This window comes from Clupea harengus, chromosome 19, assembly GCF_900700415.2.
Source record: "Clupea harengus chromosome 19, Ch_v2.0.2, whole genome shotgun sequence".
Taxonomy (NCBI): Eukaryota; Metazoa; Chordata; class Actinopteri; order Clupeiformes; family Clupeidae; genus Clupea; species Clupea harengus.
In genome coordinates, this window is record NC_045170.1 from 25,470,554 (window position 1) to 25,497,801 (window position 27,248).

The 27,248-nt window shown below is 40.2% G+C and overlaps 1 protein-coding gene across 1 annotated transcript; it reads left to right on the forward strand.

Annotated features, from left to right (window-relative positions):
- Nucleotides 1–17,471: 17,471 nt before the first annotated feature.
- laptm4b (lysosomal protein transmembrane 4 beta) lies at nucleotides 17,472–25,977 on the forward strand. The gene is made up of 7 exons (XM_012836091.2): nucleotides 17,472–17,765; nucleotides 18,815–18,932; nucleotides 20,352–20,425; nucleotides 20,605–20,727; nucleotides 20,822–20,920; nucleotides 22,094–22,189; nucleotides 24,085–25,977. The coding sequence occupies exons 1-7, from the start codon at nucleotides 17,673–17,675 to the stop codon at nucleotides 24,157–24,159; spliced, it is 678 nt and encodes a 225-aa protein (XP_012691545.1). The 5' UTR covers nucleotides 17,472–17,672; the 3' UTR covers nucleotides 24,160–25,977.
- The last annotated feature ends 1,271 nt before the right edge of the window (nucleotides 25,978–27,248 follow it).

Consider the following 27,248-nt stretch of genomic DNA (forward strand, 5'->3'; position numbering starts at 1 on the left):
ACTATATTGCCTAGAAATGGTTTTTGATTTAAAACCAAAATTGCCATGGATATACAGAGTAACTCTAGCTTGCAATTTTTTGGTTCAAATCTGTTTTTGTTGATCCATCTCATTTATTTATGCCGAAGACCATATGCTAAGAGAATAAACGTCCATGTTTGTTAAAAGCGGTTTAAGGCCTTAGTGTTGTCCCCTTGCTGGCTCCTCCTGTGGCCAGTGTCTCTTCTGGGCATCTGCTCTGCATCCAGCATGGGATTAAAATGATGACGTGTAAACAGAGGCACCTCAAATCTGTGCCACAGTCAGCAGCTGGTAACCCGGGATGGGTTGAGTTTTCCAGCAGAAATCCAGTGTCAAGTGTCCCTCTGCACACACAAACACTCATACATATGGACTGGTTTGCTGGCATCGTTGCTGCAGGGTCTCGTGTGATGAGACTGACCTCCAGTGCCATTTTCTAGTTTAATTTAGGATTAAGTCTAGCCCATTCATTCACGTTACAGTCTCCCTCTCCCTCTTTAACAGGATGACATTGGGTTTGTTTGGCTCATGCTCTGCAAAAGCCATTATTTTGAATGGAGAATTCCTGAATAAAACAACTTAATCTCAAAAGGATTAAGGGTTTTCTTTTTATTTCAATGACTGTTGGCAGCCAAGGTAATCTGGGTTGATCTCAGAGGTCTGCATCTGCATTCAGTCTTCCTCATAGAGGCATTTTCCTCACAATTGTACTGTATTGACATTTGATCTGTATCCTATTTCAACCCTGGAATGGCATATTTTCAGGTTTATGGCTACGAGCTCATTTAAGAAACCAAATGTAACTATGTTCAACTTCCATTTGACATGTTCTGTTCTTAAGTATCACATGTATACACTATGATTACTGTGTACTTTTGTTCCTACCTGATTTTCCTTTTCTTAATTACAGTGCATGAAATGCCCTGTATTGTTATCCAAACTTTTATTATTCGTATTATTCGTTTTACCTTTTTCTGTGCTTAATTCAGTTTGAACCGCTTAACGTAGAAATTTTGTTCAAACTTTGTCGCGCCTAGGTGTCTTGTAAAGGACACCTGTGCTATGTATTTTTCATTTTTCTGAACTTTATATTTTTTAAGATATTAAAGAAAAACTAATACAAATTTTCCCATTGACTTACATTGGGCCATTATGACATCATAATAGGGTCTTTAAACTGGCTTGCACCTGTGCTTCACTGACACCTGGCCAAGGTTCCAAGGCTCCTCTTCTCTCTCTCCCTCTCCATTCAACTGTATAACTGGGAATATAAGAGACACCTTCCATACTCCCATACTATCCCTCTACCTCTATATTCTCTCACACTCCATCTCTCTGCTTCACTCCATTTTCTCTCCTTTCAATATTTTCCCTCTTCACTCTCTCTTTACTGTCTTTATCCAGAGCCACTCTTGTTCACTCTTCTTTCCTTTCTTCTTTCTTTCTTCCACTCTTCTTTCCTTCTTCCACTCTTGTTTTCTTTCTTCACTCTTCTTTCCTTCTTCCACTCTTCTTTCTTTCTTTCACTCTTCTTTCCTTCTTCCACTCTTCTTTCCTTTCTTCACTCTTCTTTCCTTCTTTCACTCTTCTTTCCTTTCTTCTTTCTTTTCTTCTTCCTTTCTTAACTTTTGCATTTCATGCACTGGTATTTCCTTCAGGAAAATTCCAATCAAATTTCTAGTTCCAATTTGTCATCATTACCTTCTTTAAAGCAGTCCATCACCAGGACTGTAACACACAATCTAATAGAGCTTTATCATGTATGTTGTCCTTTCTACTTCATCATCATCATTGTTTATTCAGGGAGAATTGACTGAGCACAGGGCTCTTTTGCAGCAATGCCCTGACAAAACAAAACAGACAAAATAAATTTAAAAAAACACATTAAACAACTCAGAAATTAAGTATAAAAAAAATTAAATAAAATAACATAAAGTAAAAAAGTTAAATCAGAGAATCATTTAAAACAACAGCATTGAGGCACATCCTTATTATCTAAAAGGCTCTTAAATTGGTTGACAGACAAATACTTGGTTAATTTCAACTCCACTTGAATAGTGTTCCGTTTATGGGAAGCAAAGAACTTAAAAGCTATTTTACCTATATTAGTTTTTGTAAGGGGGATTTCAAGGGAGATGAGGCTCTGTGACCGTGTATTATGACAGATGGATTTTAATTTTAAAAGTGACATGAGATAATTAGGCAGTTTTCCCACTAAGGCTTTATAAACAAATAAAAGACAGTGTTTTTCCCTCCTGTCTGCTAGAGGGGACCAACCAACATTCTTGTATGAGTTACAGTGGTGGGTCCTGAAAGCGTCTCCTGTAACAAATCGAATAGCACTATGGTAAACAGAGTCCAGGAGTTTTAAGGTAGAGGGTGCAGCATACATGTAAACAATGTCACCATAGTCAAGAACTGACAAAATTGTTGATTGCACTATTTCCATTCGGTTTTCAAAAGTAAAACAAGATCTTATTCTATAGAGAGCACACAGTTTAATTTTAACCTTCTTAGCTAGGTCAAGAACATGTGATTTAAATGACAGCCTATCATCTAGCCAGATACCTAGGTATTTATAGCAAGGAACTTGCTCAATATTAGTCCCAGAACGGGTGCATATCCTATGGGTGGGGGGGGACATTATTTCTATCATTGGAGAAAATCATGAATTTAGTCTTAGATTCATTCAGCATCAATTTGAGGGACTTTAGGGAATCCTGTACACCAGGGCTCTTCAATTAGTTTGGAGCTGGGTCCGGTTCTTTAAACTGAGGCAAAGTCAGGGGCCGGAGGATATGAGTAATCACGGTAACAAATAAAGAAATTACAACAACATACTGAAGGAGTGAATATATTCTATTTTGTAAGTGCTAAACAACATATGCCCAAGAGGACGCATAGGCCCAAGAATTCAAAAATCAAACCAGGTGCGCAATAACCAAGCCATATTAACAGACAATTGAAATGCAATTAACTAACAAAAACATGCACTTCATTGTACATAGCTGTACCAACACAACTTTACTGGTCATTATCCTCAATATTTAAGATTAAACTGATTTGTGTAACAGGCAGAATCAAATGTATCTCCAACAACAAAGTGCATTGCATGGAACTGAATAGAATTGTAACAACTTAAAAGTGCTTGGTATTCTATCAAGGAAATGGGTTTCAAATGTCATCACTCAGTTCAGGTGAACTGTATCAGTTGTTTAGAATGTAATTAATTTAACTGCTACCAAATGCACCAATTTTTGGTTTTACTATTCTGCCCCCGCTTCTCTGTGTGTGGCGATTAGCATATTCATCAAAGTAAACAATTCGAACAAACTTCGGTTCATTACAAGTGGTTTCCACAAGAAGTAATGTTTCTAAGTAATAACTGATCAACTGTTTAAGAAAATATTTACAGGCAAATGTTTTCTGGCCATATATATCAGAGTAGGAAAAAATATACCGCCACCTATACAGGTGCATACCGCCACCTACTGCACGTGAGAGTGTACAATTAGCCATAGTCACGAACTGAATGTTGCTACCGGAGCACACTCCCGGGGCCAGTCCAAAGCAGCTCGAGGGCCGGATCCGGCCCAAGGGCCGCCTATTGAAGAGCCCTGCTGTACACAATCAAAAGCATGTTGAAGGTTTGAAACTGCTTGATCTATAGAGGGCGCTGAGGCATACAAAATTGTATCATCGGCATAAAAATGGACTTTGCAATGTTCTAGATGGTCACAGATATTATTAATGTAAAGTGAGAACAATACCGGGCCTAAAATAGAGCCCTGAGGGACACCAGAATTAATTACTAGTGCCTCAGATGTAAGGCCTGCAACATCTATACATTGTGTTCTACCCGTGAAGTAGTTTTTTAACCATCTGAGGGAGACATTATCAAATCCCAGGGAGTCCAGTTTGCCAAAAAGTATCTCATGGTTTACTGTATCAAAAGCTTTCGACAGGTCAATAAATAAAGCGGCACAACATTGTTTCTTGTCTACAGCAGAGGCTATGTCATTTACCACAAGGGTTGTTGCAGTAATGGTACTGTGGCCAGCTCTGAAACCTGATTGAAAGGGGCATAAAATTGAGTTTAAAGATAGAAAAGAGCTAATTTGCTCATTTACAAAGGATTCCAACATTTTGGCTAGGCATGGGAGCTTGGAGATCGGCCTATAATTGTTCATATCATTTGGGTCTCCACCTTTATGAAGGGGCACCACTAATGCAGATTTCCAGATGCTAGGAATGTAGCCAGAAAAAAGTGATAGATTAAAAATGTGGGTCAAGGGTCTGGCTATAATGGGGGCAGCAAGCTTCAAGAGACGTGGGTCTAACTGGTCTGCACCCACTGAGCTCTTCATACATTTAGAATTACGAAGAGCAGAGAGGACTTCATGCTGTTGTATTAGTCTAAAAGAGAAGGATGTGGTTGGGTCAGTTCCCAGTGACCTGGCATCAACAGTGAAGTTATCTAGCACTCCATCCGGTACATCAGGGAAATTAGAAAGGTCAAACAAAGTGCCGCATTGGATAAAATGATTATTGAAAGCATTACAAACTTCCTTAGGATCATTAATTGCTTTATCTTCCAGCATGATCTGCTGGGGTACTTAATTCAGTTCAAAATGTATTCATTTTTAGTGCCGTTAAAAATGAGCACGATCTCAAAAGGTTTTTTACAGAAACCCATGCCTAGTCCTTAAGAGTAAACCTATGTCATTTTTTGCCCATTTTCATGTTTAAATAAAAACTAATACAATACCAACTACAGGGTCATTTTGGGCTGTACAGGGTGTGACCTGAGAAAACCTTATGCATTACAAATCTATCTGAGATGTTGTGCAACACACTGGTTCTATCTGAGATGTTGTGCAACACACTGGTTCCTGAATCACAGTCAGCAGTCCAACTAAATCTTCAATGGGACTGCTGTGCCTCAACGTCATGTGAGGCTTTTGACTTCCTTGCACTGTCATCTCAGTGCAAGGAAGTCATCTCAGCCTCTGATAAGGTTTAGGAGGGAGGGGGGGTGACAGCTGCATCGAGACGGGATCAAGAGGAACTCCACATTATCCCCAGACATGACAATTGTTCGATTTGTCTGTTTCTGCGGGCTTCCATCGAACACTGACCACTTAGACCTCCAAATCCCAGCGGTGTCATCATGGCCTCAGCGGCATCCAGCTGCTGCTCCTCACCCTGTGCTTAGCACTGACCATCTGCCATATCCCCTGGTCCTCTGTCTTTCGGCTTTTACTGTTGTTAAAGCCACATGGCTGACCTAAAAACATAAAACAATAATAATGAAAATAATAATAATAATAAAAATATACACAAATTGCGATCCTAAGGGTCCAGGCAGCACTCACACATGGCACAATTAGGAATGATTGCAACAACAATTCCATGAGAACCTCTTTGAAACCCCTTTTAATATTTAATAGCTAGAGTGGATATGTACTGCATGTTTTATAAATCACTTTGGACAAAAGCGTTTGCCAAATACTTTAACCATATGATAACCACACCTGAACCATAACAATAACCTTATACCACTAGCAGGAGGCCAGAGGAGGCAGAAATGAGTTGCAATTTAACATCAAGGCTTATATTTTGCTATTTTATGCAGAAACAGCGTTCAGTGGTTTTCATCTGTCCAGGTCACCAAGGGACAGCTCTGCTGTGTCAGTCTCCTGGGGCCTCCCTTGGCTGTGAGATCAGACTGGGTGAAGCTGTTGGCAAAGACAGATTATGAGAATGTCGTCTCGTGTCTGCAAGTTGAGAGCAAAAAAACAGATAGTCCTTGGGCAGAAGTAACAAAAATTGCTTGTGTCAGTTGAGTTAATTATGAGTTAATTATTAGAGCAACACTGTTTCAAATAAAATGTCAATCAAGTTTAACAAATCACTTGACAATTTATCACCGTTTCCATTTTTATCTCTCAATTCTCAATTCACATGCATTTTCATCACCTCAATTTTTCTCAATACATTTTTGTTACTTCCACCCCTGATAATAACACATTCACAGAAGCTTAATGGATGTTAAATATACCATACAGAAATCATGTTGGTCTTGAAATTAGCGGCGGAGGTCCCATTTCATTGTAGGGGGTGTCCCTGATACATGGTAAAATTTCAGTTTCACACACACAAAAATTGCCCTCTCTCTCTATGCTGTCCTCGTACTGCGTGTTCTACCTTACAAGACTAGACAGCTAGCTGACAGTTGTCTTTGCAGAATAAAGATGATGAATTTCAAGTGAATCCACAAGTCTTGTTTTTCTTGAGTTTACTGAAGTTATCAGCATGCAATTATTCATACAGGACGTTTGATTTTGAAAAACTGTCTGGAACAGACAGAAATAAAGATACATGCCAAATAATGTGGCATAAAGGTAGCACGATACCACGAGAGCTAGCATAATTTAGCTTCTTAATACCGAATTCTCTTATAACATTTACAAACAGAAATTCAACGTGATTTTTTAAATTCTCTAAACGGCATTAAATGTTTTAACACGAAATATCTACTCACAGACAAATAATGTCAAAAGTTCAAACGCAAATGAAGGCTCTTCAAGGAGGAATTCAGCTGCATGTAAATTCACTTCTCCATTCTATTCCACCTTGGCTATATCCACGCGCTTGAGTTTAGTGCTTATTTATTCAATGCCATTTGCAGTGTTCGTGTAGTAGTGGTTTTATTTATGTTAGGACGTCGCGATGCCTGGTAGAATCATGACTATAAATGTGAAACGTAATAGTTTATGATACAAATACTCTCGTATTTATTATTATTCTAATTATTTAAATCCGAGGATGTCTAATCACCAACGATTTCTCACAAATTCAGACCTTAAGAATATGGGCGTACTCCAATCTGGCCGATTTACGACTGCTCCCTCCATCATGTGATTCACAAGACCAGCGGTGAAATCAGGATCCAAACACTTGGCCCGAGAAAACACCTGCCTTTACACTCCACACTTCCCATTCCCCATCCACCATCGACACACACACTTTCTCCTGTCTAATGTCACGTCTTAGACATGTAGATGTGAGCGTACTGGTTTGCTTGAACGTGTATGTGTGTGTCTTTGTGATGTACACTTGTAAGTGTTGGACTCTCATTTTTCACTGAGGCCTAAATTGAACCCTGAGCACCTATTATGTATGGCTGTACAGTCCCATACATAACGTCCTTGTTTTGATGGTGTTGGTGATGATGTTTTTTTTAATAGTGATGATATTTATTGGTGAATCATTATTTTGTAAAGTTCATGGTGGGCAATATTGTGAAAAGAAGAAAAAATACAGTCATCATTGATCACTGTAACTTTTCTCCATTCAAATGGCTGCAAGTCTGCTGTAGGCATCCAATGGGACTCCAGAGTAGTATGTGGGCTGGTTTGTGTAATATCCCTGCTAATCAGTCTTACATGCATCTGCAACTTCTCATCAAAACACAATGCAAAGCTAACCTTTCAGCTTCAAGCCTGTGACATATCTTACAATTAAGCACAGTTAGATTCATATGGTCTATATTTTAATATGAGATTAAAATCAATTAAAAGCTGTTGTTCAAGAACTTTCAAGAACCTCTGTATGTAGTCATCCTCATAGTAAATGGCAAAGTTACACCAATATGCATGCAATAATAAGTTTAATTAAAATAGCCAGATTGGGGTTAAAAAAAATGTAGTTGAAAGGACCGAAGAGTTCTTAGAGGATCCGATGATCCAAAGGATCATTAAGCTGTGTTGGTGACTTAAACAGCTAGGTGAGACAGTCCCATCTCTGGAGTAGATGTGTTGGTCAGCCTAGATGCGGTCTCTTCCAGTTTAGTTTGGCTCTCAGAAGCAGTCAGTTCAGCAGTAGCCTCATTGAGCTGAGTCTGACAAGATGTTGCACAGGCTGAAAAAGAGATGGCGAAGAAAAAAACAACACTTTCCAAGTACGTCTACTTAGTGAATCCTCAATACTCAATGTTACAGTGAATAAATATATCTTTATGTGTTCAGACTTTCAGTTTCACTTACCTAAGACATTGATATTCTCTTCAAAGGACTTATCATCGTCACAATGCCCAATTTTAGCACCTTTCCTCATTTTCTGATAAAGTGAGAGAGAGATTAAATCATTTCAGATTCAAATTGTAATGAATAATGAAATATCTAAACTGCATACTCACAGATCATGTTACACCAATGTGTTCTTTCACTCAGTAGCCTCTCTGAACAGCATTAGTACACATAATGTCTAAAATTACAATAACATCTCGTATAGAAACTGAACTCCACCTTTGAAGGAGAACTTGAATTTCGGCATCACTGAAGAAACAGCACCCTACGGTCTCTTCCTCCTGTGGCATCTCCAGTGGGCAGCAGATACAGGAGCCTTGGCGACCTCAAGCCAGCGTCTCACTGAGCTCTGTGAAAAAAATAGGGAATGATTTATCCTCCTCATCCAAACTGGTTAATTTATAGCAGGCAAAAACATGAAAATAGTTTGATCTAGTTGAAGTATTGCTTCAAATATCACCATGAACTTACTAGTGTTTGCAACAGGAAAGTCCTGGCTTACAAGGAGACTCTGTGACCCTCTCTTTGGTTTCTGAAGAACACATAGTTATATATACATCTTGTACAGTACAGTACATCTTGTAGTGAATAGACAGTATGGCTGTATGACAGTAAAAAACTCCATGAGTTACATGAGCTAAATTATACGCATGATACTTTACCTTCGATTTGATTGTTGGCATCTTGAGCCAAACTGGAAACATTTTGTTCCTGGTCTTTTCCTTTCCTTGGTCTTGTCCAACTGTATGTTGAATTGGAAGGAGATGTGTAGAAGCTGGTATGCTGGTTTGGCTACAAGTCTTAGTTATCTCTTTTGTTAGCGTTTCTACCAGTGATGATTCAAAAGATTGATCTTGTGATTCAAGGGCAAAACAGAGCACATCTTCAGACCCAAACTGTCGAGTAAGTTCTTTGTAAACGTTTCTGTAAATCTGGTGAAAATTCACATCCTTAGGATAGGTTTCATCGCCTGTCATGCCAAAAGCTGTATCGAGCTCAGACAGAATCTTCCGAATCAAGTCTCTGGACATATCCAGCACATTATCTGGAAGTGCCTATCCTGGTGGGGCCCAATGTCCCTGGTGTAAGCTATTTGACTTTCTTCAGGAGTCGAATGACCAGCATGGAGACCATGGAGGAATAGTCCTTCTTGTTGGACTCTAACAGACGTAGGTGACATGAACTGGTGACTCCTTCACACTGGACTATTTTTGCATCAAATCTGTATGTTCGTCAAAAGTACAGGGGGCAGATTGTTGAGTTAGTGCTGGATGATCTCGTTTTAGTGTCCTGTGGCCTGTTTGTCTAAGAGTTTCTGATCCTCCTTAACTAATTCCTTCAAGTCAGAAGAAACATTTCCTTTAACTCTGTGGAGAGTGCCACCATGACTTCGTTGGTCATCACTTGTGTGAATACATTCATTGTACTTCACAAACACCTCAGGTGATGATTTTGAGGGTCTCTAGATTATTCTGTAAAAGTTCTTGATTCTCAGAAGATGCTGAGGGGAACAAACATGACAGGAGTAGTCGCGTCAACAGGCCCTCCTCTACATAACTGTAAACGAACCCTGATGGAATTTCATTCTTTCCCTCAGCTCTAGATGTTAATTTTGCAAAGAATAGAATCTGAAAGACTCTTTCCAGCTGGCACGGAAATGGTCTCGAGACCATGATAACCTTTTAGTGTTTTATGTACCTCGATCTGCAATATCACAGGGAATATGACCTATTTGTGTTCAGTGATCAATTTCTCCAGTTCTTCCAGTTGATGGGTACACGTTTTTCCCATTCTAAGATGGTGTCTAACACACTTACTGATGGTTTCATTTGCACATCCAGGAGACAATGAAGCAGCATCCATGTCAACAAAAGTATGCGTCAGAAGAGGGGAAATCCTTTCGATAAACACTTCAGGGAGAACAGAAGTACCGGGGAGTTTGGATTGGTCATCTATTTCTGAGTGAAATGATACTGAGGAGTGTGACAATGGCAATCCAGGGCTTTGTGACCTGTCTGTTTCTGTTTCAATGTCAATCACTTGTACTTCATTCAACATAGCACTAAGGATCTTATCAATCAGCTCTACCTGCTCTAGATTTCCTGCCGTCTTGAGATCGGGAAGTTCACTCTGCATGGACACAATTACTTGGCTAGTGACATTAATGGCAGAAGCCACTGTCGTTTTCTCTGAGTGAAAAGATTTGCAAAACAATTTCCCCACCATGTTCTGAATTGCATTGAACATTCTTTGAGATGTTGTCCTGTAGATCCTTTTCATTGGAACAACAGTTCCTAGGGCTTGTGTTTTCTCCAAAAGATCTTTCATCCCTTCAATAACACATCCAACAACATCATATGATGTTGAATGGACCTCTTGGCCGGAGACTTTGTCCTTCATGGATTCAATAATATCACCAACTAGATCAACTGCAAGAGACTCTGACCGGGGACCAGATGGAAAGATAGCATGAACCCTACAGAGGTCTTTTGACTTTCTGCGTTGCGTTGATTCCTCGTCATCTTCAGCAAATTCCTCAATTGGGGATTCATTCCTCAAGGAGTTTTTGAAGCAAAACCTCACTCACTTGCTTTGCTGCCCTTTGTTGAAATTCAGTGTCGGTAAACTGTTGAGCAAGGGATGGATTGTGATAGTCCTGAGGCTTTAGCGTCCTCAGCCATCATGGGTGCTGTAGTAGGACCAGAGTCAAAGTCCTTAATGGTGCATGAGGCTGTCAAATCCACATTAGAATATCCCTCTGGTAAGGCAGGCGCAACTGGATCCAAACCACTGACTATTCTGACCAGATTCTCGCAAAATCTCATCGACTTCTTTCTTGGCTGCTGCCAAGAGCATTTCATTTGTATCCTCTGAGATCCTTGGCGTAGAGATGATCCTTCAGTCTCTTGGCCTCCGAGGTTGCTACCCTATTCCAAGGCATAAAGACCACATGTATAAACTGACAACACATAGTTACATAGAACTAGTTACACATAGTTCACTTAAATTAAAACATGACGATGAATCCCATGCTAATTCACAACAGGATGTTATTTGGGAATCATTGCAGTGGGGAAGTGCTACTTTAGTTTGGCATCTGATGACGGGAGTAATAAACAGTAAAATCTTGTGTTTTAGGAAAATAAAATGAGTAAACAAGTTCATTCCGTGATTACTGTACATTACCTAAAATGTGGTTGTGTTGCCCTGAACTTTGTTCATTCCACATACTATGCGGACAGGCGACCACCCAGAATTTCCACTGAGGACTGGGAGCAGGGTAATAATGCAGCAGGTCTGGATACTTTCTTCACCTATGATAGCCACAAAGATGGCCCCAAACTTCTTCTTTGGTCCCTCTGAGTAAACGAAATCAAGACCAATAAGGTCCATCCAGATGAGAAATATTTGAAGAAAAAGAAATATTAGAGAATTTCCGTATTCAAATCAACCCTCCATATATAAATCGGAACATTAATATACGAAAGGATTTTATGTGGCGAACATCAAACCACAGGCACACATAGAGCCTCACGGACAATTCTCCAATGCCTGCAAAAGAGAAAAGCATTTTAGAACATTGGAACTTTACTATACGACAGGAAACACTGAATATATTTTTACTTGTCTCTTACTCTTCTGTCATGTTCTCCACAAGGTGGCGTATCATGGGGGAGAGGTTCATATGATCCAGATCTGAAAAAGCACATGTATTATTTTTAAGATGTGTGGTAGGGCATGTTGACAATTTTAGCAGTGGGACTTTTGGCACAGAGGAACTTGTATTGACTGTTAGATATTAAACGTTCTTTTATGTACTAAAACTTGTTTTGACTACTTTTATTGACATACTTTTTGTGTCTGAATATTGGCATAGACTTACCTGCACAAACATTTTGGTCCTCGTTGTAGAACTACATTCAGCTTCTTGATTCCTTCAAAAGATTTTTTTCTTTTGACTAAGAATAAAAACAACATAGTTAGTTGTAATCATCGGGTTCATTAATCTCAGCAGTCAGTCCCTTCAGGATTTTGGAATAAAATGCCCAGTCATATCTCTCTTATCATCAACTGTACTGTTATCTTCTGTTTTGTTTTCTCCAACATTTTAAACATAAATTAGCCAAACATTTTTCACTCCTCTCTTTCTATCCTTCTTTTCTCTACTCTTTCTTCTTACTGACACTAGCAGCCACCATGACTCCCCTAGCAATGCCCAGCAACCAGCCTAGCAACCACTTCAATTATCATAGATACTACCTCAACTAACCTAGCAACACCCTAGGAACCACTGCCATCATGACAACTTAGCAACCACCATAGCAAAAACCTAGACTACCATACCAACACCCTAGCAACCACCTTGACTACCAATGCAGCACCCAGGTAACTACCATAGTAACCACAACTATTATAGGGACACCCTTCAGTGACCATAGCAACCACCTTAAGTACTATACAAAGACCCTAGAGACACCCAGGCAACATTGACCTAAACATCCTGTCATTGTGTTGCTATGACAACTGGTTGTCATGACAACTAACAATTTAAGCTGTCTTGACAACATGCCTGTATGCTAAACTGCTATACAGCCATGTCATCATGACAATTAGCAACTTCTGCTGTCATGGCAACTAGGCATATTAGACAAATCTGATCTTATGACAGTTATAAATAAGACATTTGAATTCCATATTTTCATACATACATTTTCTTGACCAACTATAGACCTGGGGTGTGTTTGCTGAAAGTGTTGTTGAACAACTACCATAGTTAATAATTATAATTTTGAACACTCTCTACACAACCACCAAGGTATTTGGTCAATGACACTTTCGAGAGAAACAGTCCTGTTGAGTAAGCTATTATTTGTATTAATTTATTAGCTAGCACCACAAACTAAAGCCCTAATATCAATGGGACACAAAATAGCTCAATTAAATTACACACACAAAACTAGCAATCTTTTTATATATATTGTATATATATAATAATCTATAACAGGGGACCTAAGCGGAGAGGGACATTTTGTCTGATTTTAACCATTCTTAAGCCATAAATAGTCAAAAACGTATATCTCTAAAACACGTAAGTCTAATGGTTTTGAAATTAAACTATTACTTAGGCCTACCTCGTTTCTTTCCGACATTGTGAGATCGGGAAGACCAGAGTCCGCAAATATGAAATAAACCTTTAAAATACAAAGCCGATAGCACTGATGAACTGTAATATTGTGTTGCTCAGTCAATTTTAAGTTCTGTGTGAGAATACTTGAAACATAACCGTGGCATCAATGTGGCTAATGATCTAACAATAACGTCTCATATGCGTCACAATGCCCTGATCTGCCCATGAGGCAGGAACACTAGCATTTCATGATTTCCAATTCAATAATGAAATAGGCCGATCAGTATCGGATAATAAATTCCAACAAGACGAACCTTGCTATAAGAATGTGTACAACTTGTACTGTAGGCTATATCCAGGGGCGGAGATCCATTTATTTGTAGGAGGGTCAATACATGGTAAAATGTCAGGGAGTAATTCCTGGGGGGGACATGGAAAAATTGCTGTCCGGCCCTATCGCCCTCTCTATATGCTTTCTTCGTACTGCGTTTGCTACCTTGCAAGACTAGACAGCTAGCTAACACTTGTCTTTGCAGAATAAAGATGATGAATTTCGAGTGAATCCACAAGTCTTGTTTTTCTTGAGTTTACTGAAGATATCAGCATGCAATTATTCATACAGGACGTTTGATTTTGAAAAACTGTCTGGAACAGACAGAAATAAAGAGATACATACATTTCATGTCAAATAATGTGGCATAAAGGTAGCAAGATACCACGAGAGCTAGCATAACTTGGCTGCTAAATAGGCTACGGAATTATCTTATAACATTTACAAACAGAAATTATCTAAACGGCATTTAATGTACCAACACATAATATCTACTCACAGACAAATAATGTCCAAAGTTCACACAGTCAGCGTGGGTTTTGCTCGAACTTTACTGGAGCGACTTTCAACATGTAACCTAACTTCACCGGTGCAGAGGTGGAGGGACTGTTGCAGAACTGTTGCAGTAGATGTGTCCATTCTATTCCACCATGGCTATATCCACGCGATTGAGTTTAGTGCTTATTTATTTATTCAATGCCATTTGCAGTGTTGGTGTAGTGCTTTTATTTTTGTTAGGACATCACGATGCCTCGTAGAATCATGACTATAAATGTGAAACGTAATTGTTTATGATACAAATATTCTTGTATTTATTATTATTATAATTATTTAAATCCAAGGATGTCAGTAGAACTGATGTGAACGCAATCACCAATGATTTCTCACAAATTCAGCCCTTAAGAACATGGGCGCACTCCAATCTGGCCGATTTACGACTGCTATTTAGCATTCTTAAATTATGTTCAAAGTTAAGAACAAATCCCAGATGAGAAAACTTTCATGAATGCCAGAAATGTCCCGGGAACTTCGTAAGTGGAGTTAAGAAGAAATTTCTTCGGGCTTCATGTTACAAACTTGTGCTTGTTGAACAAGGGGTGTGATAAATGACTTACTGGCTTTTACTTGTAGAGGTTTACGGTTCGTTTGGTTTCCAGACAATCTGATAGTGTACTGGCCTGATTGACTGAAACGGGGAGCTGCCGATAGCCCCGCCCGTTGGAAATAGTATGTGAACCAAACCACTTTGAGGAATAGGGGGATCATGATTTTTCAACACTTAAAAAACACATTTTTAAAAAATTATAATAAAAAAAGCATACGTTTATAATTAGCACCGCTTGTGTTGTCGGGCTTTTATTTAATATTACTATGTTATTCAAAATGATGTATTTGTGTTTACAAGGATTGTTGTGTGTGTGTGTGTGTGGGGGGGGGGGGCAACTTTATGGTAGGGGGGGACACCTGTCCCCCCCGGGATCTCCACCTTTGCTTGAAATCAGACATAAAAAAGACAATTCATTCTAAGAGTGTATCATGATGCACCATCAGATGTTGTGAGGCTGTGGGATCACAACCAACCGTGCTGGGCTGTAAACTCACAATAAAACTCCAATGCATTGGCTATTACGGCATCCGTGATGTCTGGGCCATGCTAACATCCCATAAGTCATATCTTATGATGGTTAAAACAGCATGTCTAAAAACAGGTTTAAGTTAACAAGCTTAGTGAAATATCCACTACTAGACCCTCTAGGATGGCTGATGAACTAAGGTGAAGGCACCCATCCACTAACACATTTTTTTTGTTAGCTATCTAGCATTGCCACCACCAAGCTTAACCAGGGTCTGCTAGCCTGTCAGATAGCTAGCACAACATCTCTTTAAAGGCTCGGTTTTTCTGTTCAGCTTATAAAAACTTAGTTCTTTGTTAATTATTTGCTACTTAGTTACTTCTTTACCACTCAGATGCTTTTAGGCATGTTTCAGTTTTTTGTTATTAATCAAAAATGACAAAGATGCAGCTTTACCCAATACAAAGTCAGCGGAGAGCGATGAATCCCCAGGTGGGCGTGGTTTTCACACTATGACACGTTGTGCTCTGTCTCTATAGCAACCACCATGACTACCCTTGCAACACCCTAGCAACCAGCATAGCATCTACTTCAATTAGCTTAGCGACCACCATGACTACCCTAACAACAATCTCTCTAGCAACCACTACCATACCTATCTTTCTTTCTTTAACTCTATCATAATGTTCTTATCACCTTCCCAGTCCCATGCTCTATACTGTCTCTATCTTTCTTTCGCTTTATCTCTCTCCCGTTCTTTATGTCTCTACATTTCAGTCTTAACACACCTCTCCTCTTCCCTTTTGCCCTTCTTTGTCTCTCTCTGCATTAATTGAATTGCATTCATGATGTCAAATGTCATTAAATGTTAGATCTTTAACTTAATATTTATTTTGAATTTCTAACTTTTGTGAGTGAGAGAGATTGTGTGTGTGTGTCAACTAATTAACTTAGCACATTGGCCTTTCCATTCAATCAATAGAATCTATGCACACACCTGGACACACACATGGTAGACATAGTCAGGATTTTATTTCAGCGTGTAGGCAGGAGCCACCCTCCAAGCCAGGTTTTTAGTTGAAATACTAGTCAGCAGAGGTGGGTAGAGTAAGCAAAAGCTGTACTCAAGTGAAAGTATTGTTACTTTATAATAATAGTGCCTCAAGTAGATGTAAAAGTACCCATCAAAATAATGATTTTAGTTCAAATGTATGTAAAAAAAATGTGGACTCAAATAGTGATTAACTTCATATGATGATATTTGTATACCTATGCTTTATATTCAAATGTGGAGTTATGTCCAGTTGTGTAATAATCTGCCATATGCAGATTCAATTAAATCACATTCCGAATAAACTGAATACAAAAATAAAGCAATTGAAGGCCGGAGGGAAATTAATAAAATAAACATAAACATTATAGTTATGTAAATCTAAATGTAAATCTCTTAGCATAATTAATATGTAAACAATAACCTAAAAAAGGCACACAAATGTTAACACATACAACTAAAGTAAATAAAAGGCCTATACCTTTCAGGCTACACAGATATTCTCTTCTTTATTCAGAAATTGCAAAAAAAAACATATTTGGCTCATCCTTATATTCTTTCCCTGCAGTGTTTTTTTATATATTCAGTTACAAATCCAAATAAATGTTGCTGTTTGATGATTTAATAATGCAAAATAATGCAAGTCATGTAAAGCACCGGTTTATAAATGACACAACAGGAAAATAGTAGTATTCAGTTAAATCACTCTGAACCTTACTTTTGTTTCTGTTTTGTATTTGTTTACGTTCTGAAGGGTAGAGACGTAGAGGCCAGAAAATAGGCTAAATATAGGATACACGAGAATATAATCATCATAATTAAGTGTTGTATGCTGAAGGCATATTTTGACAGCAGTTTTTTTTTACCTGGTAAGAAACAGATTGTAGACAGCTAACATGAATCTACCAGTAAGTAGCCTACGTAGGCCTACTTTAAGTTGACAACAGCTAGACATGATTTGGTTTCAGTAGTTACAGTAGTTTTTTATAGTAGATTCTTTGAAGGCTGGATTTAAGGACAGTATTACAAAAGGGCATTTGAATTTCCATTTCTGTGAATGACATCGAAAGGATGAACTGAAACGGTGTGGAAACTGGCTCAGCTATGTAATGAAGCCAATTTCATGTTGATAAATGAATACTTCCACAAAGATTTCCTCAAATGATAAACACCTAGCCTACCGAACCCAACACCTGCATTGGTTTCTTCTCGAACAACGAATTGCATCACTGGATTTCTGGTCTGAGCCAAAAGTCCTCCTCCGGTCACGTGTTCCTGAGATGAGCTAGATTAAATGTAGCGTTGCAGAACGGGGACTCTGGACAGCAGAATCAGCTCCGGACTGAGCACAATCTGGATTCAGAGATTCTAACGTCAAGCCTGGGCTATCGCGTATTATTCGTGTAGATGAGAAACTAGAAAATCTTCTGTCAGGGAAAGGCTTCATGAAATAGTCTCATTGTTTTGGATTAGAAAGATGATTTCCCCGTGGGACAGATGGTATACGACCAGCTGCTGCCTCTGCTGTCATGTTCGGACGGGCACCATTATCTTGGGCATTTGGTATATGGTAGGCTAAGCATAAAACATGTAATTTCTTCTAGTTATAGCCAGGCCTTTCTTGTGTTTTGTGTATGTAGCTTGTCTCAGCTGCTATTATAGCCTATAACTTAATGGTTAGCCCAAGTATTCAATGTGCCGTGCAATTGGCCATTGTTTTGGACAGCGACTGTGTCCCTCATTGGTAAAATTGAAAACGGGTTATTATCTTAAATTAATTTGTAGCCATCTGTATGGCAAAAGCTAATTGTTTGCTAACGACCATCTGTCACAGATAGCCTAGGCTAGTGCTGCTATTTCAATGAATACTTTCAGTCTTTACACTAACAAAGCGGTTGTTGATGATGTCACAACATCTCGTAACGTTAATCTTCAAACTCAAATTTGTTTTTAGAAACTAGAGCTCTTTTATCCAGTAAAAATAGACCGGCGGGACAAATCTCTAACCTTGATCCTATTCGGAAACGCAAAGCAAAGATATTTTTAGATGGTGAAAGTAAATGTATGGCCAGTAAAGTCATTTTTGTAAAGCGATTAATTTACTCACAGTCCTATTTGGATTTGACTTACTTATAAGGGAATATTCCAGAACAGGCTATTTATGTAAGAAGTTATGGGCCAGGATCTTGCAGTAAACATAAACAAGCGAATTAACCAATACAATGTCAAAACAAATTGAGGCCCACTGCCAAGCTATAGGCTTCAGGTCATATTGATGTTTAATATCAAAGGTAACACTTATACGGCTAAATTTTGCCTGGCCCCACAAGCTCCCATGGAGCTGTCCAACATTTCAGCATATTTTCTCAGCATCCCGTCAGCAACCCTGGAGGGTTCGACGCGGGTCATTGTACGCTAGCAAATGTTCATTACGGATGCAAACCTAATACTTTGATACCGTTTTGCTACCTAAATGCTAATAGTTTAAACACTGAACACGAATACATATTTGTAATGGTAGAAAAAGCTCCCGTTCCATGTCATTTGCGTTTGCAAGAAAATGTCAATGAAGCAGCATTACAAATGGTTAACGTGATTGACATGACGTTTCCCCAACAGCTCATCAACGCAGTGGTTCTACTCATCCTGTTATCCGCCCTAAATGACCCGGTCCAGTATCACTACCATCTCACCAGTACCGAGTTGGGAACAGACTTTGATGTCATGGACGATGCAAGTGAGTTTGGATCTTTAAATGTGCAAATAGTGTCATTAAACATAAACCTAATCATTTCCATTAAGCCATTAGGAGTGACTCTTGTCCCAGTCAAATGCATAAGGTTTCTCATATGGTACTGGCAAGCTCTTAGTGGGGAAATAAAAGTATTATTTCACCATAGATATGCTGGGTGTGCATGTGTTAAAATATAGGCTCTGGAAATTCAAACTGTCTGTGGAAGTCAGCCACACCCTCTCTCAGGCTGTTATACATGCTGTGCCAGGTGGTGCAGTTTGTAAGTGTATGTGTGTGTTAGAGAGAGAGGGAGAGAGAGAGGGAGAGTCTGTGTGTTTTGTATGTGTTGGGGGGGGGGCGGGTAATATTTATGTGTGCATGTGTGTGACTGAATGTGTGTTCATGCATGTAGTTGTGACACTTCCCTCTGGTGAATGATCACTTGGGCAGCCTTGCCGCCAACGCCTCAAGCACTAGTGACTCTTATTAGAGGCGACTGCCCTAATTCACTTGGATTAAGCTTCCTTCTGAGGCCCGCCATTGGTTTAATCTACGTGCGTCAGGGCTGTTGCTGTGTCGTCTTTGTTTTATAATGGTACTTGGAGAACACAGAATGGATTAAGAGTTTTTCTCTTGATAAACCCATATTAATTACAAGGAGAAAGCAAATGTATAACTGGGAATAGGTTTAGAATAGGTTTATTTAAATAAAAAGTGAAAGATACTTAAGAGTTACATAAAACGAATAATACATTCACAGTAAACATTTGACCAAGATTACACGTAGCCAAACAGACTTAGCCTACTACATGCCAGAAGTGTGCGTTTGTAAATAACTGAGAAGGCTCATAATAATATGACTTACAAAGACTTTACAGTTTACCATGTCGTTATCACAGAAAAAGTGCCACTTTTCATCATTTTATCATGTTCAACTCCTGTGTCCACCTTGGGTTGGTGGGACACCTTTCTACCTTTCCGATGCTTGGATAGGAAGGCCAATATGGTCTACTGAAGCTAGAACAGAAGTATCCCTGGTGTACTAACCTATTTTACTGTGTCAATTTTACTGTGTCAATCAGTGCCAATTGTAATTGGATGGTTTGGATTCCCTGGATTAAATTCATATTTTCCATAGGACAAATATAATTCAAACACTAACAAAATACTTTATGAAACATTTTTTACTGGATATGATCCCACTAGCTAGATGTCTGATAAACTCACTATTGCTAATAGCTGTGATTCATACAGAAACTAGGTAACACCAAACACCCAGTAAGCATCAAACAGTTTCTTAACTGTCAATTCTCTAAGCAGATTTAATAAGAAGTCAATATAGTGGTTTTGTGTTGTCAAGACAAGACAAGAACATGTCCCTTTGACTCAAAGTGACTATGCCGTTTCTCTTCCCCTGTACAGATATGTGTATTGCTGCTGCCATTTCCTTGCTTATGATTCTTATCTGTGGCATGGCAACATATGGGGCTTATAAGGTGAGGTTCTTTTTATCTTGGCGTTAAAGCATGTCATGTTTTGATTTCAAATCTTAATATACATGGAGCATATAATAAGTCACACATGTCAAATTATGTAAATTAAAGTCATTTTCATGTACATTTTTGTTAATCCTACCCAAATATAGTTTTATTCATTATATTTGCTCTCTTCACAGCAACATGCTGCTTGGATCATTCCATTTTTCTGCTACCAAGTCTTCGACTTTGCCCTTAACACCCTGGTAGCCATCAGTGTTGTGGTCTATCCCAACACAGTGCAAGACTACCTTCAGCAGCTGGTGAGGACAACTTGACAATTCAGGCATACTGTATACATATTCATTATCTACCGTAAGACTGATACATTTTAATGCTTGGTTTGTTTAATTTCAGCCTGGAACCTTTCCATACAAAGAGGACATCATGTCCACAAACAACCTGTGCCTAGTCTTTGCAGTGCTCCTCTTTGTTGGGTGCATCCTGGCCTTTAAGGTAAGGCCAATTTAATAGATAGTACATTTCACAAAGGTACGCAGAAGTCTATTTGGCTATGCCCCATTATCTACAATTGATATGATCTTCAAACTGTGGCATTACGGTATGAGTGTATGTTGATGCACATGACATGTGCTAAAGTATTTCTGTAATAAACCTGATAGATATTCCTCCACTTGAAAAGTGCAAGCAGACTGAGCTTTAGAGGTTTAGATTTCTGTTCAGGGCTTTTGACCTCCTCCCCCTCAGACTGGGGATGGCCTCCAAGGAGGACTTGTGTTTGTCACACGTACATGGAATTCATCTGCGGATGCTTTTAGAATCCCAATGAAGAGCCCTAAGGGGAAGTGGAGTTTTTCACACACAAAAGAAAACCTGAAACTAAGGAGTTTGTGATGCTGACAGCATGATTTGATTCTGAAGTCGTCCTGTGAGCACGAGAGAGCTGTACAGCTGAAATAAGAGGCTGTTCATAACCCCAGCGCTGTGACCTCATGGAGATATTCAGCATCCAGAGGCAGAATGTTTCCATGTGACTTATGATGTGGAATAAAAGGCTTTGTGAATGCTGGTAGGCAGGGTAGACAAGAGGCTTGTACCACTGCGAATGTGCCTTTGCTTCAAAATGAGCTCCTCGTCAAAATGCTGAAAGCACAAATTAGCTCATGTTGACCTGAAACAACAAAATGCAGCACGACACAAATCAAGTCTAAGATGTGATTTTAGTTTTGTATGTGGATGCATTCAAATAACAACAAATGCGAGTCCTTTCACTTTTTCACAATTACATTTTTTCTGTTAATTAGCTTGACTAAACAGTGCAGTGCAGTGATGTAGTATTGCATTCAAATTGATCACTGCAGTGCACATGCATGTTACCCTGGGGTGCTATTGTGTCAGAACAACCATTGAAGAGCAAAACAATTAACAGCAGTATGTTTGCAATGTATGTGCTGACTGCTAACCATACTGTGCGATGAGTCATCTGCCCTTGTGCCCAGCTATGCATAGGGTTATTCACTAGTAGACTATAACCTTTTACTCTATGTTACCACGGTGACCGACTGGGGTTGTGGGTCAACTGGAAAATGGCAGCCATTAATTAATCCCAGCAATTAAGTATGGTTGAATGAGTACTTCAAAGACTGTCAATGTGTTTTCCTTCTGCAGGCCTACCTGATTGCCTGCGTGTGGAACTGCTACAGATACGTCAGTGGAAGGCTCTCCACAGAGGTGCTGGTGTACGTCACCACAAACGACACCGCAGTAAGTGAAGGGTGCCTGCAGTACGGCGTGTCACTATGTCCTTGCATTATCCACTTATCTGCAGTTAGCTTTCCAACTGCCCTCAGAGCAGTTGTGACATCACTACGGCTGCTGGCTGACTGTGTTGTCTTTGATGTTGCTGCAGTGCTGGGCAGCCAGCGGCTGGATAACAGGATAAGAGCAAGATGTTGCTGTCGAAACAGTGCTCCCTGTCCTTGCCATGACATATCCACAGTCAGAAAAAGGCAGCTTATAACTATGAAGGCATCTTTAAAGGTTGTTCTCTGATTGCAGTAGATCCATCATGACACACATTCTACAAACAACACATACAATTGACACATAATAACATAACAGTATTCAGGGTTCCAATCCTTCCTAAACCACTAAAAACCAAAGAAATAAATAAATAACGAAATAAATAAATAAATAAAAACATGCAGCTTCTATATAATCTGCACAATGTTGCTATGCCATGGCTGCTGGATCAAAGCTAGTTTTGCACCCCTGTGTTCTGCACGTTGCTTCTGTAAACCTCCATCCAGAGGGAAGAACCTCCATCCAGAGTGTGCAAAGAGTGGGAGTGCATCCAGGTCTGGTGTACAGGGACGCTAGGTTAAGTTGTGACTCACTTAGCAGCCTTCTACACCATCTAACAATTTGATTCAAAGAGTTTCTCAATCAGTTCAAACAAAGCATGGTAGAATAAGGTCATCATGGTTTTGTCAGGGTGGTCATAGGACCGTTTCCTCCAAACCACTGCTGCTGGTCCCTCTTTCTGAGAATAAACCCTTTGTCAAAAATGTCTTTTACTTGGTGACCTATGCAGATCTTTTAGTTTTCAAAAGAATAATGTATTTGTAAGAATTCATAACTTGTTCAGCTGGCCTTGTGTGAGCCGCCGCAGGACTGGATCATCTCTGTCTCCCGCGTGCGTCCTTCTTATTGTTGAGTCTGCCACGCTGCTAATCCACGGCTCTTTGTAACTTTCCATAACTAATCTCCAGCTTCTTTCCTCGTTCCCTCTGCAACATCCTTCCGCTGCGATGAGCCAGTCAAACCAACCCCTCCTCACACTGAGAGGAGGCATGCATAGAATATGCCTTAACCTTACTCTGTGTTTGTGGTACTTCTCTCTTCAAATACTGTTCTTGTTTTACTCTTTGGATCTGCTGATTGCTTCATACAGCTGCTGTTGTGTGTCATACATTCAGATCCAGTGTGGCATAGATAACCCTGTGTCATGGGCCGGGGCCAGTAAAGCCAGGGGCATATGTCAGAAATCTGCCAGTGATGGAATGTTTTAATGTCTTTATGTAAGATTCTAGGGCTGCTGGTGTCGGTCAGCTGGTTCTCTGGTCTCTGGGCATCGCCACTAAGTGCTCAGCTGCTTTGAGAGGGAAGGCCATTAGAATACATAGGGCTCTCTCTCGCTCTTTCTCTCTCTCTCTCTCTCTCCCTCCCTCTCTCACCCTCCCTCTCTCACCCTCTCTCTCTCTCTCTCTCTGGCTTTCACAGAGAGTTACATAAGTGTCTGTGCGTGTCCTGTTCATTTGGAGCCTCTCAGTGGTGCACACAGGACCTCCTGACAGTGCTAGAGCTGTACCCCCACAGAGCATATTCTACCGTCTCTCTCCTTCGCTCGCCCCTTTTAATTAGCCCTGCCTGAATTGGTCCCACTCCAGGAGCTAGGCTCATATGCTTCTAAGAGGTTTTGACAGATCCCCCCCTGCAGTCCTGGATGCTAGTTGGAAAGGGGGGGGGGGGGGGGGGGGATGAGCAGGCAGAGAGTACAGGCTGGAATGCATATTGCTGTGTGTGCCAGGCTGTGATGCATGTTTTTAAAGCGCAGAGCTTCACATGTCTGATGGTGCTTTTCTGTTTGTGTGCCGCAGGTACTGCTACCGGCATATGAAGAGGCCATTGCACTCCCACCGAAAGAACCACCTCCTCGATACGTGTCAGCATGAGAGCAGTTGAGAGCCAGCACATGCCAGAGACACTTTTCTCAATAAGCCCTTCCCCAAATCCTCTCCCTCCCTGTCCTCTCCAAAGAAAGGACCTTTCCTGGCCTTCCCTGCACCCCTCCCCCCTCCCCCCACCCTTTCTCTCTCCGGAGGTGTGAGCATGACCTTTGACATGTCCATTCTCTCTCCTGAGGCGTGAGCATGACCTTTGACATGTCCTTTCCTGTGCGGCGCTTCCCAGCTGTCCTGCTATGACTAGATATGTGTCGGCTCGTATTCCATTAGCGCTGTCAGTGATTATACGTGCACCCCTCAACGCGCCTCCAAAACTCAACTCCCTCCATCCTAGCCTGTCCTGACCCCATCCACTCTTTTCTTATACTGTGAATTTCTCCAGAACTGTCATCTGCTGAGATATCTCATTTTTTTGTAAAGCAATGAGAGTGACATGTTTGAGAGGTTACGCAAAAGCACTTTTCAAATGACCATTTCTTTGGTGAACTGCCCCAAATGTAAGGACGAGGGGTTTCTCTGTTGTACTATGTTTTTATTTACAAACTGTGTCCTAAGAAAGAGGAAATACCATGATTTCCAAAGTCTATGAACTGTTCGATTCAGTTGAATTTATTTATATAGTGGTAATAACGATCGAAATGGTCTCAATGCGCTTTGCAGAGCCCTCTACTAAACAAGCACTAAGGTGACAGTGGCAAGGAAAAACTCCCTTTCAACAGGAAGAAACTTTGAGCAGAACGCAGCTCATAATGTTAACATTCAGTAGCACTTATTAAAATGACCCTTCAAAAATCTGCAATAAATGTCTTCCTGAGATAACACATGTAACACTGTGTTATCATAACCCAAATGTTTCGTAACACAAATGTTCTACCTATGAATCAAGTTCAGTTGAATTGTGGGTTCGGTACTCACTCTGTGAGGTGAGCTGGCTTTGGATGTGTTAACTTAATATTGTAACATGCAATATTTGCAGATGGATGCAATAGAAATGGTTTGGCTTCATAATGGTGAAGAGGGAAAAGGTCAAATTAACAGAAAATGTTTTTCTGTGTTCCTATGCTGGCAGCTGACCTGTAAGGTTTTGCACATAATATCAGTCTTGATTTTGTCTTGTCTGTTGTAGACACTGTTTGAGATGGTTGTGAATGACTAACGAATGATATGGAAGCAATGATATGGTCAGTTTCTGGTCCAACACGTATTTCCTGTTCCTGACCATGACAGGGAAAATATGACGTGGTTTCCGATCCAATCTTTGTTAGCTTCATATAGCGTTAGCTTGTAATCCTGTTTTCATTTTTATAAAGCTTTGAAAGGTCATGTCCTGTATTTTCTATAATGTCATCTTTGGAAAAGATACAGATGTGGATATACCATGAAAAACAGTGCAATTAGTGAACAGTTAATATAGTTAATAATATCATAGATGTTCAGCTTCTCTTTCATCATTTCACTGTTATTGCAGCTTTTGCTAATTAAACTTTTGTCTAATCTAATCTTTGTCTTGTCTAAGATGAGGTGTGCAAAGACGCTGAGCATTTCTAACAGACAAATGATATGTGATAATTGTCACTGATGTCTCATTTCCCTCCGTGTTCATGTGGATCCAGTGTGTGTATCTTAGGCTGTGTACAGTGGGCCACCATTTAAATGAACTAAATCATGCTTCTGACGCAGTTCAGAACCAGTGGATTAAGATCTGTTCTAGGGCTGTACCGTCCTGTCACACATGTTGTCCTTGGGTCTGCACTAGACTGTCACATCTCTTGATAATAAAATGTCTCCTTCAGTACGTCAGCAGAATGACTGCCTCTGTGTCTACATGGCCTTATCTGAGGATTTCTCAAAGCCTAAACGCGTGCTGTAGGCTGCTGAACTGGGGATGTTAGTGTTCTGCGATCATCAGTACTGGTGAATTAATCAGTCAGCAGCCATGTCAGTGCTGAGTGGGTAAGGCGGCTATCCCGGGCACCACACTGTGCCACCTCACGTGCCTGGCAGCGGGCTCCGGCCACAATCTCTTGTGCACCATCCATCCGTGGAGGATCAGAATGGATTTACTGCACTGATGAAGCTGTTGGAGGACTGCCTGGCATCGTGGCTGGTGTGGTCTGATAGGAGGAGACGTGGTCACCTACTTTCTGTACTACCGGACCGTGCACAAGTAGGTCAGGCCCTGACTCCTGAGTATACTTCTCTTCTGTCAGACATCTTTCAATACCAGCGTCACTATGCCCTTGCTATTACCAAGAGACCCTCAACATGAGAGTTACATTTGATAAAGCATTGAAATGTGACCATGCCCTTGAATGCTTTATTGAGTTCATTAGTACTGAGAGAGCACTCTGCCCGTGCCAGAGGGTGGTTTCATTCTTCAGAGAGGCCTGGGCACGTGCCTGCTTGATTGAGATGATTTGATTTCTGTAGCGATGTGGGCGTCAGGGCTCAGTGAACGTGCACGCATGCAGAAGAAAGTAGGCCAACTCACTTAAGAGATGAGAGATCTTTTTTTTAGTTTGAAAGTTGTTTTATATAGGTCTGTCTATCTGTCAGGATTTGAGCTTTTATCCCTTTGGCAGAAAATATCATATATTAAATCCTAATCAAGTTTGTGGGACATCCTTATCATTGAAGCTTAAACCTCATCAAGCCCTTACACAGACTATGATGAGGATTTTAATAGAGAACCTTTTTGTGCTGTGGACTCATACAGAGAAATTATTTTTGAAACATGAAGGACATGATACTGTCTACTGTATTTTCTTTCTGCCTATGATTTAACATTCCTCTGTTTTGAATATCTGACCATTTCCAGTGGGATGGGAGTCAAGGCCCATTTACCTCCTTGTTCTCCGTCCCTGGATTGGCATGGATGCAGTGCTCTGCTCTCATGTCTGGCCCATGATCTGAGACTCTGGCATCGTAGTGTATTCCTAGAGGATTAACCTTCATTCACCTGCCTTCCTCCCTCCCTGCTGTGGCCGTAGCCATTAGGCTGCTTTCCAATGGGATGTATAGAGATGGATGTATAGAGATGGATGTATAGAGTATGGATGGATGGATCATAAGCTCCA